The sequence below is a fragment of the Carettochelys insculpta genome, chromosome 8 (genome assembly GCF_033958435.1).
Source record: "Carettochelys insculpta isolate YL-2023 chromosome 8, ASM3395843v1, whole genome shotgun sequence".
NCBI lineage: Eukaryota > Metazoa > Chordata > Testudines > Carettochelyidae > Carettochelys > Carettochelys insculpta.
Genome location: NC_134144.1, coordinates 13,770,392 through 13,786,123, shown reverse-complemented (window position 1 = coordinate 13,786,123; position 15,732 = coordinate 13,770,392). Strand labels below are relative to the sequence as shown.

Here is a 15,732-nt window from a genome sequence, read left to right as displayed (position 1 = left end):
TTCAGCTGCTGCGCGGGGTCGGGCCCCGCGGCGAGGCTCGTGCCTTAGTGGAACACTTCCGGCCTTTCGTTCCATTTAGCAAAAGCGATGACGTTTCCCGGGGCGTGCACGCCGTGGAAGAGGCGGATCAAAGCAACTCTGCTCCTCCTCCACTGGGGTGTGGCGCTTTGCACCTCACGCGCCGGCGCGCTCCGAAGAGGTCGCTGACACCACTGACAAAGGCCACAAGGCCCATTGCAAGACTGGAAATTAAGTTCTTCCAGCAGCGGGCGAGCTGTGAGTGCTTCACCTCAGTGACGGTCAAACTCGGGCATAAAAGCGGCGCAACAGCTCTGCCCCACGGCCCCTAAGCTACGAAAAGCGCCTTTCTGAAAAAACAAAAGAGCAGTCGTGGAGCACTTTCACGGCTAACAAAATAACGTATCAGGTGATGAGCCTGTGTCTGTCCTACGCAAGGTCATCGCCTAATAAACTGTTAGTTTTGAAAGTGCTCCAGGACCTCTCTGGTTAGAATACACACGAACGCGGCTGCCCCTCGGTGACATTTCAGAGGAAGGGATGAGTGAGCTTCCTATTAAAATGAATTCCAGTCCTTGAGGACAGCAGGGGCATCATTCTAAGTGCTGAAACAGGTATCTACCCCCAAGGTGGCTTTCGGCGAGGATACATATAGCAGTTTATTTCTGTTATTTGTGTAATGGACATGATTCCAAAATCTCTAATTTAAAGCAAAAGCGTCCTCTCTTACAAAGTCTTCCTCCATGGCCATACAATTTGCATAAAGAGGACAGTGGAAAGACTAGTCTCTGCTCATAGAAAATTAGCTCAAACCCAGCAGGACCTGAATTGTGTACCAGTGTTTTCAGAAGCACTAGTCTCTCAACTAATGTGCAATTCCATTTGTAAAACAGGGAGAATACACTATCTTCTTGCTGTCTGCATGGCTTCGAGGGTTGCGCTTCTCCCTTTACACTATGCACACTTTCCTCTTTTTCCAGTTCTTTCACAGGGAAAGTCTTCTTTACTTAGTTACTTACTTACTATAGTTATAGGTTTACTTGGAAAAAATAAAAAAAACCCACACTTCATCCTATACAAAAATTGTATTTACACAACACTGACACCCAAAGAAAGTGTTATCAGATAAATTGGTATTAGTGGGATAGCAATCTGAAATATGAGCCCTTTGTGCTGGCAGAGATATACTGCATATTAAATTGTCCTGTACTTCCCTCTTGCCACTCTGTTTGTGCTCTGCATTAGCACAGAACTTTTAAGTCTGTAAAATGAAAGACCATTTGCATTAAGAAACTGTTCAGAAAGATCCAATACATACTGACACCTTGACATAAGTAAATCAACAAACAAGAAAATTGTGCTCAGATAAAAATACATTGACACAAAGTGTACACATTCATCCAGAATCACAATATTTATTTAACATTGTATATGTATATATATTCTGCATTGCAGATTATTTTGAATTTTATACATCTCTATTTACAACAGCGATTTAAAATATTCTTTATTTTGTAATATCTGACAGATATTTACACGGTCAACAGTAACTACATTTCAACAACAGTCAACAGCATTAACCAGTTTCAGTAAGACAGTTAAGATAATGGCTTACATGCACCAATAACATGATCTTCAATATGTATCATCTTCAGCCGTGACCCAGGTTAGAGGACATCATGCAACAGAGACTACATTCGGTTTAGTTCTTCCACCAGCATTGTATCCTGAATGTTTGGGAATACATACCAATATACAGGGTTACACTGGTGAAAAAAGGGCATCTCCCACACAGTTCAAAATTTGCCCACAGAAAGTGGGTTATTTGCTTCCTATGCTGCTTTTGTGACAAAGATTACGTAACACAAAGTAGTAAAAATCCTTCAGAAACCTTAGTTCAGAGAAACAAACCTTGTGTGACAGAAACAGTAAGAAAATACTCTCAGTCCTTGCAGATTGTTTCATTTTGCTAGTCAAACTGACTGCAAATTCTATATTGTTACAGGAACAGTAAGACTCAAAAAATTCATTGTGAAGTAGAAGACTTTACTACAAATTTTAAAAACACAACATGGGGTGCCTCAGTTTACTTACAGCAATTAAAAGCGACCATAGTAAGTCCAAAATGTATTGTTTTAAGATGATCTAATGATTTAAATTCTGTACTAGCTTTTGCCTGGTGTTCTTGACAGGGAAAAAATGTTTCCAGTTAGGTTACTCACACGGATTACTTAATTACATTGTTTCATTCCATAAATACCCAACTAGTAATGCCCTTGCTCAAAAGTATGCATTTTTCTGCATGAAAACAGTAAAATGTAGTGTTCCCAAGTCACATTTGAACACACAAACACACATTTTGAATTCTAGCAAGTCCATGGGTATTTTGCAAAGACAAGTAGTTTATCCTGAGTGATTGGTAGCTCACATTTATGGCAGTTTAGAAGCCATGTGTCCACATACATTTTACTAGCAACATTCTTAATAAAAAATATGCCTGACACTAGTCAGTTGTCTGAACTGGACAGAAAAAAAAAATCAGTAGCTTATTACCTGTCACTTTCAAGTCCTATGTCAAGGAGATTAAATTAAACTCACTCAGAGATATTACTATCAACATACTCGATTTCCTGTTCAGTGCTGGAAAAAGCAGGATCAGTTGTCCTACCCTGAACACAAAGTTACAGTGACCAGAAGTCAGAAAAAAGTATTAATGTAGAGTACATATAAATTATGAGTCATCTGTGTTAGACATAATACAGCTATTTGCTCATTTGAAGGCATTTCTGTAATTGGTTCTTCTACAGCTAATTAATTTTATTTGGAAATTCAGTGTTTTAATTTAGTTTGACAAAAACACTCAGTCAAAATACAAGGGTCTTGTGTTCTAGTCACGCACATTTAACTTTTTGTAAACCTGTAACAGGAATTCTTGAAAAAATAATTAGTTGACAAAGTCCTAAGTCAAAATACAGGCCTCAGTCTCAAAATAACTACAACTCTTTCCACCAATGTTTCTTCACAGGAATTAAAAAGCAATCCTTTATGTTAAAAGGGTCAATTTTTTGAAGGCTGGACCTCATTTTAATTAGTTGGTCCCTTAATGGCCTCTTTAGTAAAATATCTGTGGCATGTAGAAAAGATAAAAATGAATTTGCTTTTCTGTACACCAATAGGAATCACACTAAATCTTGAAACAAAAATACCAGTTTGCATCTAATTTAGTTAAATCTGGACTTTAGCTGTCTGGCTTGGGCTAGATTGTCCCCTAATAAAGTTCATTTCTCATCCATAGATTATATCTGAGATTTTCCATATTAGATTTATAGAGATAAGTACAAAATAAACTGAACTTTGTTTTTCTGTGGATACTAACACTCGCCAACCCTCAGGTGAAATTTACTCATTTTAAGTGTTTCTTTTCTTCCTGATTTATGCTTTGCAAGCTGGGCTTATACGGTAGGATTGTAAAAAGCCATATTAAAATATCAACAGTAGTCCTATGAATTTACATATGCCAGCCTTGCAAAATCTCATTCTCACACTTAGTGTTTTGTTTTGACATACCAGTGATAGGTCAGGTTTCTCCACTCCTCTCCATTGTCTTCCATCATAATGTAACAGGCAGGTACATATACCGAGCCCCTATCTGACCGATTACCAGGACAATTTTTAAAGGGTGTGTATATTCATTGATATTTCAGCCATAGAAAAATATTTCAGTAAACTTTAATGCAATGCATAACCTTGGTTAAACACATGCCATAAGAGATAAATGAAGAGAAATAAGGGACTTTTCAAAAAGACCAAATCCTAAAAACAAACACTAAATTTAAAATACCAACAAGATATCAAAGATTATATGGTCTGGTTTAAGCTGAATACTCAGTGTGTATACACAACGTTTGTAATAGACTGGCAGAAGTTATTCCTGGCTTTACTCCTTAAGTTCTGCAGTCATGTCTAACTCAAGAAATAAAAATGTGTTCACTGTCCACCTAAACTAATCTCAAAATGCCAGTGGATACAATACACCTATGTAAATTATAGTAAGTTAACACATTATGATAATATATCTGTGGCAATGCTAGACTGCAACAATTTAGGGTTTGCATAATTATTGAAAATAATGTCTTTTTGTTCTGTTTTGTATAGTGCACAGCTTAGCTTATCACTTAGCTTATTCTGTTTACCAATTTTTCCACAATTTAGTGGGACTATTTTTTATAACTTCAAAATTGTCTCTCTTGAAAATTCATTTTGTTAACTTCAATTTTCAGATTGTTTTGATTTTAAGAGTTTATTTTAAAAAAATCAAATGACTTAAATTACCTTTGTCTGAACTTTTTCCAGATTTAAGAAAACTAAACACTTTAAATCTTAAAACAGACAGCAACTAGCTTATCTGGAATGACAAACAAGTTTGAACTGTTGATTTAAAAATCACCTTAGTGTAAAAAATTATATACATTTATTTATATATATTTATTTATATACTTCTCTATCATCTTGAAAAAACTCAAACTAAGCTTTTTAATTAATTACTAATGATTCAAAAGTAAAGTAGCCCACTTTGTAGTTGCCACTATTTAGTAATGGATCTCACCTCTTTAATTTTAACATGTTTACATTTACGTACAATACACACATAATTGAAGCAACTGATTGTCAACAGGTGACAGATGTATGTACCTATCCACATACACAAACTTCACTTGGTGAGAAAAAGCTCTGCCCCTGTAAATTCTTTTCACAAAAGTAATCAAAGAACACTATTTTTCCAGAAAATATTTTCACTATTCCAATGTCAAATCAAGCAACTTTAATCACTTTAAAAGATAGTAAAGAGAAATATTAGACTCTAGCTTTGTCAGATGTGTATCCAAGACCATTATATTTGCAAACCATAGATATATCTGATATAATTGGTGTGATGTGATATTCGCTGCTACATTATGGAAGGACAAGATTCACACTGCTAAAAAGCTTTTTCAAGGTCACATCACAAAAATATTCCAATCTGTATTTGAGAGGTACAGTAAGTCTCATTATTTTGAAAACAGATGGATAGTACAGTGTTAAATCTTCACTTGCAACGCAACATTCATTTGAATAGATATCTCTCGTCACTTTGCTGTCTGCATGAAAAATGGCTCACAGCTCAAACGAAATGCCACTTAAAATAGCTGATTAAAAATTTAATTAGGAAGCCAGTTATTTTATATTTTCTTAAGTTATGAAGCCCCAAAATGAGTTACAAATGGCAACATATTGTTGCACAGTTATGCTAAAATCCAAGAAATAATATATTTACTTAATTTAAATATGTATGTATATCTTGGTACAGTATCCATGCTTGCCCACAATCTCAGAAGACGAGGAATGTCGTATTCTACATTCTGATCTTCGATTGTATACTGCAGCTGTTTGGAAGCTATTACAGGGGTCTAAAACTAGCGCATGATATTACATACCAAATGCATTATAATTATGGAGAGACAATGGAGTGAGTAAAGGGAAAACAAGTAAATCTTTGTCACAGTTCTCAGAAACTTGTTATTTTAATAATTTTGCACTCGGTTTAACAATAGCATACAATACTTTCCCAAGTCAGCTCTGATTATTCTTTGTATCCCAAACATTTCCATTTCAGTTAATGCCACAGTACTTTCAAGTTTACTAAGCTCAGCATGTCATATTTCACAACTACCTCGACATGGATTGATGGACATATCTAAAAGCACTCATGAGCTATAACACTGACATGATACAGTATAATGGCTGCTTCATTTGTGTTAATGGATAAGCCATTCCAGAACACAGAACAGTGGATCAGTAAACATCTGACAAAACACTCAAAGGATCATTTGGACAAGTTATTATGTATCATGTCAGTCCATAGTGTGGAACAACTAGGACATTAATAGAGATAGAATATGAACTCTATCAAAAAGCATCTCATAGAACAAGTACTGTGCATATACACAAAACTTGGTTAATGAATACTTATAACAGGTTCATAAAATATAACAAAAGGCACAACACCGAAAGGACTAAATATCTGCAAAACTGGTTTCTTAAAAAAGTGACTAAAACTTAATCCAAAATTGCACTCCAATATTTGACTCTCCATTTGAAACCACAGGATGATTTGATTTTGCTGAACTGTTTAATTGCATTTTGTAAAAGAAATGGATTATGATATGGAAACCTGTTTGCCAAGATTTAGCATGATGCTAGATTTTTAGAAGAGGTCCAAATCCTTTAGGTGAAAGCAATGGAAAAGAGAACCTCCACAGCAGTGCTACAAAACATCACTGCATGAATTTTGTATACACCTCTACTGTAACATATATATACACATACACACACACATATATACACACACACACAATAAAATATTGGGATTCTTCCAAAAGTAGTCAATGTCTGATTTACATTTCAACCTCAAGAACTAACAAAGGAATAATTTGGTCCTTATCAATTTGCAATTATATTTATCTTTAGCAATATTTTCTTTTTGGTTTAATCTGTTCCAAATACAGCTCTGCTTTTAAAGAGGAGTAATCAGATAAGCTTCTTCACAACTACAGTCATTATATTATGTGTCTCCATTGCCAATACCCGAGAAAATAAATGGGTGACAAGTGTAGCCATCGCCTGCTATATTGTGAAACATCAATATTTTTCACAGTACATTTTTATAGGGTGGTTTTATTCCTGGGTGCTACCTCTTGGCTACTCCTGATTTTGTCTTTGTTCTGTCAACTTATCAACCCTTAGACATCTTTGCAACTTATCTGCTGTTTTTTAACAGACAATTGTTTGGTTTTTTTCTTAACTGTATGTTTCTGTTTGAAGTGTTTAACTGAAATTTTGGCATAATTCAGAATGCGGTTTAATGCGATCATTAATCTTCATATTTCACATTCAAAGAAGTAGTGACCAAGTAACTCAATCAGCAATAAAACTGTCTTCCTTTAACTGTTTAAACTATGAGCTTGAAAGTCACTTTGGGGAAAATTTGCTACTTGAAAGTGTTATAAAGAGAAAAATCTGAAGCTTGAGAAAACATTTAAACAACCAAACCATTAAATAATCACTAGCAACAATGTCATTTTGCAGTTCTGAATTTCAGTCTTTATAATCAAGAGATAGCCTGTTATTTGTAATCATTTGTATATATTTTTTTCACAGTGAAAATTATAAAACCAAAGTGCCTCCATAACGAAAAGTGTAATTCTCATCTGTTCCATGGGATAATGGCCTGTAAACTTCCATGTCATAACAGAGTAGAGAAAGAAAGCTAAGACTTCCCCCTTTCTCCTTACCAAAGAAAGACGGACTAAAACATAATGAACATCCTCTTTTGTCATCAGACATGTATTTTTGAGTAGTTATCTTTAGAATAGGTACCAGTTGCTGCTCATACACCAGTCACCGATTCAGGACTTGGCCCAATGGCATGAGTTCAGAGATTTCTAGGAGAATGCCTGCCTCCATCAGCAACATGATGAGATAGTATTTACAAAGTGCAATGGATTTTAAATCCAAAGGTAGTGAAGCATGGTCCTTCTGGGAGAAAAGGTTGTGAGTACCCCATTGTACCAACATTGTTTCTAGAAAGTGTTGCATGCTGAAGTTTTAGTGTTTGCTGGAAACCATTATCTCAGTCCCTGATGCATCTCCTTGGAGGATGATGTCTAGACTAAATTTCTTAATTTATGCTGTGACTACACATTGAACACCTAGAAAGCAGCTGAGGAAGGATTCCCTAGCAGCCATGATACCCACAGAACACAGCCTGAGAATCTCTCTATTTACCTGAAGGTGCACTTGTTCAGTTCAGTGGTCATGACCTCACAGAAAACAGAAGCAGAATTAGCAGGCATTTATTCCTGGGAAAGTTTGTGTCTCCTTCCCACTTTCGAAATATTTCAACAGGTTCAGCCTTTCCAAATTCTAGTCTATAAGCAGAATGACCCTGTGTCCTGGAGGGGAAGACATGTAACATAAATATGGCTATAACGCCATAAGTAGTACACTGTAACCTACATTCTTGACTTACAGCCCTCTCTGTCTGAGGGGCAACAACTTGGTAATAGGCATGTCTCCACTGCTGAACAGGAAAAGTTTCAGGAGCAGCAGAGTGGGGGGTAGGGCGGAAAAGAATTATTCTCATATTAATGGAAAAGTGCATTAGTCATCCAGGAGCAATGACATTCCCCTTCCACAGAACTCATTGCACAAACTCAGAGAGGTCCAAAGTCACACTAGGTTCTCTGAGGCACTCCTGGTTTTAAGAAAAATCCAGACCCAGTAGTCTTTGCAGTACTGCAGACCGAGAAAACTAACCCGTTTCTATTTCTTAATGAGGCCAAAGTATCATCTCATAGGAATCACATTCACCATTTCCTCCAACATCACCAATCTCACAGTGTTGAAATGGGACTGATCAGCCTACAATGGATTGCACATCACCCAAGGAGAAAGGAAGGTGTGGAAAAGGCATACAGAACATTTTATACTGCTTCACAACCATGTTTACAGGTGTTGGGGCTGGGAGTGAGGGGAGATTTATTGCTTTTTCATACAAAATACAGGATGATATCTAAACTCAATCAAATCAGATCACAACGGTCATATTTTCACACTGGGATGAAGGCTCTTGTTCTGGCCCAAGGACAAACTGTCTGTTGATTAAAAAGGAAAAGGGGAGTCAAAGCTACACTTGGGATATCAGCTGCATATTGAAACTTGGGGATCGAGACTGCTTGGTAAGGGGGGCTCCTGGGGTAAGGAGATCTTTAGCTTCCCCAGCTTGGCCTAGCCGGTCCTCCTGTAGACTGATAGTTGAAAACCGATTGACATTCCCAGTTGCTAAATTAGTAACACCCTCAGTGCCAATCCCAGCAGTGGAACCTGCTTGACCACCATTCACATAGTCAAATGATTTACTGGAGGAAGCACTGGCAGTCCGTATCAGGCTCAAGCTACTAGCTTTTGCCACGACCTGCCCAGCAGGCAGGCTCAGGTGTTTTTTCATAGGTGTCATCTCAATTGCATCTGGAGTAAGGTCAGCTGGTTGGTGCAAGCACTGCTTCCGAGCTACTGAATCTCGAGGGCTCTCATTGGATTTAGTGGCAGATGATGTTTCTTTATCCTTAGCTGAACGCCCACTTGTTGCTTTCCTTAAACTGCCCCTCTGGGATGTGGATGATATAGGTTTGGTCCCAACTGGCTGGCTACTAAGAGAAACTCCTGATGAAAATCCTTCATCAGCATCATTGAGATTCATGGATTCCTCTCTTCCATTTACACCCTCAGCATCTACAAAAACCCAAGACAAATACATCAGACCAAGACACAAACAAGTTATATGAACCAAATGTGTAGAGATGTGTACAAACCATCACTAAAAGCAAACTTCAGTTTCAGATCCAAACACTCTTCTACTTGTTAAAAAAAATTCTGATGCCTGAAACCAAAGATATTCCTTCTATAACACAGAAGGTGTTAACTTTACTAATTCCAGTACTCTCGACTGGGAGCCTAATTCACTTCTTACCTGTCTGATTTCATAATGAAGTAGCCTCAACACTTCCAAGGAGATATTCCTAATTTAAACATGTTAATACAAAAAAAATCAGGCCCCATACAGTTGATTTTCTGTTCCTTTCATATGCACCATCTGCAATTCTCTCACACTCCTGTAAACCCCTTGTGTAAATACTTTTGTTTACACCAGGGTGAGAAGAGAATCAGAGCCTCTTTTGTATGTACATTTTATCTAGGTAGTCCTCTCCTCTGTATTATTTTGCCACCTCTGTAGAAAGAATCAGCTCCAACATTATTAGCAGAGGCACAGACAATTGGGAGCCCCTGAACAATTTTGCTCAACCACCCAATCCATTAGTCAATTGAGTCTAAAGGATTCCCACATTCCCTCGCTCACCCTTTAGGCCTCCGGTACTATTTTTATCCTGATTTAGAGCAGCCTCCCAAGAGGCATGAAGTACAGAAATTACAGCTCCTGGTGAAGTCAATGTGAGTTGCTGCAAGAACTCAGGAACAGTCAGATCATTGGTCACCAATCACCGTCCCTCCTGCAGAAGCGGCAGACTTCAGAAGTTGCCAGCCAGCACATAATGTGCCTGCACGTTCTCCTAGAGATACACTAACTCTTAACTGTCTTCTCTACCAAACGCTCCTCGCACTTCCATGAAGCTGGCTTCCATCATACTGCCTGTAACCTGCTTCCTACATATTTTCTATCCATAGAATACCTACAGATAGTCCCCAGCTTATGAATGGGTTATGTTCTGAAAACCTGGTTGTAACTCGATTTGCTCATATGTCGGAAATACCCTTATACTGTAATCCTGCGAGGGTTGCATTCCATGTAACCCTCACATACCCTGAATGTCACAAGTCAGGGAGGGCTTGGGTTGGGGCCCTGGGAGGAGGCAGGGGGGTTAAGCCTGGCGTGGTGGGAGGGTGCAGTTGAGCTGGGGCATGCAGGCAGTTGGAGCTGGAGCCCTGGGCACAGGTTGAAGCCAGAGCCCCACGTGCCTGGGAGCGTGATCTGGGGCTGTGGGGGATTGGGGGCTTGAACGGGATAAACCGGGGTGGCGGGGGTACAGCCTCATGAGCATGCTGGGGGGTGGTCAGCTAGGGACAGGGGGGTGGGGGGGTTTGAATGGGTGTGAACTGGGGCAGGGGTGGGTTGAGCTGGCAGTGGGGATAGCGCTCCCGTGCACGCTGACGGCAGCTGACAGCCAGAGTCCCAAGCGCAGGGGGGGTGAGCAGGAGGAAGGGGTTGAGCCGGACGGAGGGGGGTTGAATGGGCATGTGCACCAGGGTGGGGTGGTTGAGTGGAGGGGGTTGGAGCCCTACCATTGCTGGGAACCAGAGCCCCAGGCATAGGTTAAAGGCAGAGCCCTATGCATGGGGGGTGAGCTGGGGCCGCAGGGGTTGAACCAGGTGGGGAGGACTTGAATGGGCATGCACTGGGGCAGGGTGTTTGAGCGGGAGGCAAGTTGGAGCCCTGCATGTGCTGAGCCAGTTGTACGGGGGCATGATCTGGGGCCACATGGGAGTTGGGGGCGGTGCTGCACACTGTGGAAGAGACTTGGTACTTCTGATCAGGACCTGCCTGTCAAGTGGCAACCTATAGCTCCAGCCCATTAATGGAGAGCAGAGAAAACTAAGAGGTGTCCTCAGTCTTCCAGAATTCAAACCAAAGTCTGGGTGTGAAAGTTGGGAGTTTAAAACCCAACTGTGAGGGTAGGTCTGCTCTTCAGTTAAAACCCACAGCTGGGCCAGGGCCTTGGGCTCAGGGTCCATTTAATTGCAGTGTCAATTTCAGGCTTGGCCTGGGAGGCGGCACAATCCCTGAACATCTAAACCAAAATGAAGGGGATCTTTGCCTGAGCTGAGTCAGATGGCACAGGTCAGCTGCAAGTGCCTAACTGCAGCGTAGATATACCCCTCAGGAAATTAGTCAGTGATCTTTGCAAATAAGGTCTGACTTGACCTGGTGCAAAGGTGCATGAGATTTGCTAGTTTACAGATCGTGTTGACTGGCAGCAGGTTCCTTCGCAATTACTTCTAGTTTGGGCTCTGCATTTTGCTCCCTTTCTTTCCATTATTGAGGAAACAAATGCATTTACTTCTTAAATGTTCGCTTTCAGTTCTATAGCACAAAAAGGGCTGGACAAAAATAACAAGTATTTTCATAAAAATGCAGTTTTTTCAGCTCCAGTGAAATTAACACATTATGACAAAATATGCATTTTGCATGTATTTGAACAGTACTTTTAATTACAAAAACTGATGATTTTGTTCAGGTGCTTTAGAATGAAACTGAACTCATTTTCATTCACAAACAACAAGCACTCATGTAGTACCTTAGAGATTAACAACTTTATTAGGTCATGAACTTTCATGGGTAAGATCCACTTCCTCAAATGACTGAAGACAACATCTTCAATCATTTGAAGAAGTGGGTCTTACCCACAAAAGCTCATGACCTAATAAATTTGTTAGTCTCTAAGATGCTAAGATGAACCTCTCTAACCCAGAACGCACTCATCCGGCAAGATTTTAGTTAGCCAAATGACCACTTACATGTGTGGCCAAGTTTCCTGTGGCTCCCATAAAGTTTGTTTACAGCCATGGTTCTCAGCGTTCTGTGCTGCTATTTACCTCTAAATTACTTGTAAATGTCTTCTAAGAGCCCAGTAAACTGTGGAAAGGTTGGTAATATGCTACACAATATTGACCATCCGTGATCCAGCAAATTCTCTTGTTTGGCACCAGACATGTCCCAAAGATGCCAGACTAGAGAGGTTCAACCTGTACATGTCTGCTTGTTATTTGTGAAGCTACAGACTAACATGGCTAGCCCTCTAAGATAATTTTCACTCAAGTGGTCTTACTTTTAAGATTAAAAATGCAAAATTTCACCTTTAAAAATGCTTCCAAGTTGTCAGCAGTTCAGATTTTTCCATGATAGCTCTGAGCATGACTGCTTGTGGGAAACCCCAGGAAACATGTTTAACAGCTTCAACTGCCGGATTATTCCAGTGGCAGTTTGCTCACTCTGCTCTAGCACACAGCAAAGCAATTGTATGGTGCTCCTTCAAGGGTGGCAAAAGATTTGAGTTTAACATACAGGAATAAAACTACTCTTCCCCAGATTGTTCTCAGTTTACTGACCGAGCTAACAAATTGTTTTTTAAACTTATAGGTTACACTACTGCCTCCTGAGGCCAGTTCATCGCTCTTGGTGCTACTTCATCATGAAAAAAAATGTGTGGCTTGGCTATGCATTGCATTCCAGGAGCAGAAAGCCGAACAACTTGACTGATGTGTTTCTCTCTCCCTCTCTCTCTCTCTCTTTTTTTTCCTGTGTGTTGGAGGGGGGGAATGTCCCTTTCCTTTATAGGAAACATTTTCTTTGAGCCTAACATCACTGTTATACTTGGGTTCAGCCTCCAAGGGGGCACCCAGCCACTTTCTAACCTAAAGCCTCTCTCAACTGCACAATTTCCATTTCATAGTAAACCTGGGAGGACCGCGCAATCTTTAACCTCCCGTAAACTGCAGGAGACTTCACAGTATTGCAGTCTTTATACCTGGAAAAACCTTTAGCCTCAGGACAAGCCAAGCATTTTAAACCTTAAGGGATATTTTCTAATTATCAAAATGCATTTACTACAACTTCCTCAATACATATTTAAAACATGGGTTGTATTTTTTCCTGCTTGATCAAATCAGTCCTTTAGAAATATAGAGTGTTTGTCTTCTCATTTATTCACACAAATACTTCCCCATATAAATAATGAGACATTTTATGAATAAACCACCAGCACCCCCACCCCACTCTTCAAAGGTTCTGATAAAAAGAAGATACAACTGACACATCCAGAAAACAGAAGAGCCTCTTCCCATCAAACCCAGCATTTATATTCTTTTATACGATCATGCAAAGCTGAATGAAAGTGCATTTGATTAGAAATGGCGGCAGGAGCGAACACCTCCTCTCTTAATCCTCCCTTATTCAGACAGATGATGCAACTTGCAAGAAGACAATCCCAAGCAACATGGGAAAGCTTTGTCTGAACACTGGTGCAAACATTGTGAAGAAGCACCAAAGCGTTCATGAGAAAATAATTAGGGATGCTAAATAGCACATCCCATTTCAGAAAAATGCCATGAGACATCAGAAAAATTGTAAAGGTAAAATTGTACTATATTCAATTCAGAGAAGAGAATGAGAGGCTTGGTGCAAGCTTTTGGACGCTGCAACCATGCAGAGACAGGCCCAGGCAGCACAGCGTGGCTGAAGAATGAAGAAAACAGACAAGAAAACATGCAGGAAAATCTCCCTCCAGTTATTTCCCAGGTACTCAACAAACTTCTCACTGGAGTGAATCATTTACCTCAGTAAAATACCCCTTAATATACACAGTAACGCCACTGAATGGGAGTTTTCCTCTAAACGCTAACCTAAAAGCAAGGATAGAGGGAGTGCTGTCAGTTCTCTATACCCATTTTTTGGAACAAGGAACCCAGAAGAAGTGGAAAATTTCTTCATTTCCAACAGAGGAGTAAGAATCAAAACAGCCTCTTTCTGCTGAACAGTCCTATAACAGACTAAAATCCTGGGGAGGATCTTGTGTTTACATTAAAAAAAAAAAAGATAAAATGACAAGTCAATCACACAGCGTTTATCGTCAAGTTTCTTGATGTTTTCTACAGGAATTACTGCTTCTCTAAAGAATGCACTTGTATGTGACACAGAGGCCAATACAAAGATCCTACAGAAGTATGATATTTATTTTTGTATTTGTTCCAGGTCAGCTTTCGTCCTGCTTATCCACTGGCCACAAAAGACTGCAACACCTACAACTATAACCAATGACAGAAGAATATCAACAAACTGGACCTTTCTACACACACATACTTTCTGAGACACCATGAAGCCACCTCTTGGGAACCAGCAGAATATTCCATGTACTGGTTCCAAACACTATTCTAAAAGGGATATTTCTTCTGTTTATTCTTCTCAAACAAACCTATGTGTAAACAAACCAGAACAATGAAAGGGATTACTACAGTTCACCAGGAAAGATTCTTCTCATTCCATGGTGCTCTCAGGTAGGACATTGTCACTCAACAGAAGGTATTTGCTAATTCCAGTTCTTTCCAAGATTATCATCAAATAAGTTAATGAGATAATATACATATTATTACTTGTATGTTAAGCATTAGTAGTCAAATCTACTGTAGCTCTATGGCCACTTGCCACCCCAGAATATTACTGAGGGGCAGAATTTGTATAGTTTGAGCCCAAAAGCAATTGTCAGCTATGTTTAGTTATCTGTTCAAGCATTCTTCTCTTTCATATCCAGAAAAACCATGCAAAGTGGAGACTCCAAAGGACCAGGTCAAATGATACAGAGATATTTTAAAATAACTCAAGTATTAGAAAGGGAATGCTACATTCTTGTCAATCATTTCAAAAGGAAGTTCTCTGCAAAAATGAGGACTTCTCCATGTCTTTCAGGACATGCACATGCAATGTTCAGTGTAGCAGAATAAGACAGATCAGAACAAATGGAGTAAGGATGGGGCAGGGGGTCTTGTTTACTGAGCATGCTCAAACTCGCTACGCACCAAGGAGCAGATTCTAAAACTGCAATAGCACCATGTTTTGTAAGCATCTTATTTTCCAAAGAAGTGGGATGTTGTGATGCTCATTCATTATGGGCTGATTCACTGTGGTGGGTTCCATGGTAACAATACATCAAGTCTAGAGTCTCAGATTTTTGTTTCCACAAGGACATCTTGAATCATATGCAGTACATATGAAACAGCCTGCAAATACGTTCTCTGTTTCGGAGAAATTGTGACCTTTACAGCTGTTGGAAATGCCAAAGAATGCGCACACAGAAAAGGAAACAAATTACAGAAACAGATTAGGAAAATTGAGGTATCCTGGAAATACATTTTCATCTAAAAGCAGGGGGAATTAAGCAAACCACCACCAAGAGAAATCATGAATCAATTTCACCACACCAAAGCAAACCTGTTGCCAAGATCAGATGACAAGTTAATAAGCTCACTAAAGGAAAATGAAGCTCTATCAGACAACCAATAGAACACTGCACGTGGCTGCAAGGACAGATGTTGCAAAATTCAACAGCA

The 15,732-nt window shown here is 39.5% G+C and overlaps 1 protein-coding gene across 6 annotated transcripts in view; it reads right to left on the bottom strand.

Annotated features, from left to right (window-relative positions):
- Positions 1-1,417: 1,417 nt before the first annotated feature.
- HYCC2 (hyccin PI4KA lipid kinase complex subunit 2) overlaps positions 1,418-15,732 on the bottom strand; it is an 83,785-nt gene continuing 69,470 nt past the window's right edge. For all 6 annotated transcript variants that reach the window (XM_075000633.1, XM_075000632.1, XM_075000634.1 and 3 more), the window contains 2 exons: positions 7,843-9,348; positions 1,418-1,745 (listed from right to left, as the gene is read on the bottom strand). In XM_075000633.1, the coding sequence (XP_074856734.1) occupies positions 8,744-9,348 (605 nt within the window). In that variant the 3' untranslated portion in view covers positions 1,418-1,745; positions 7,843-8,743. The remainder of the gene's footprint in view (positions 1,746-7,842; positions 9,349-15,732) is intronic.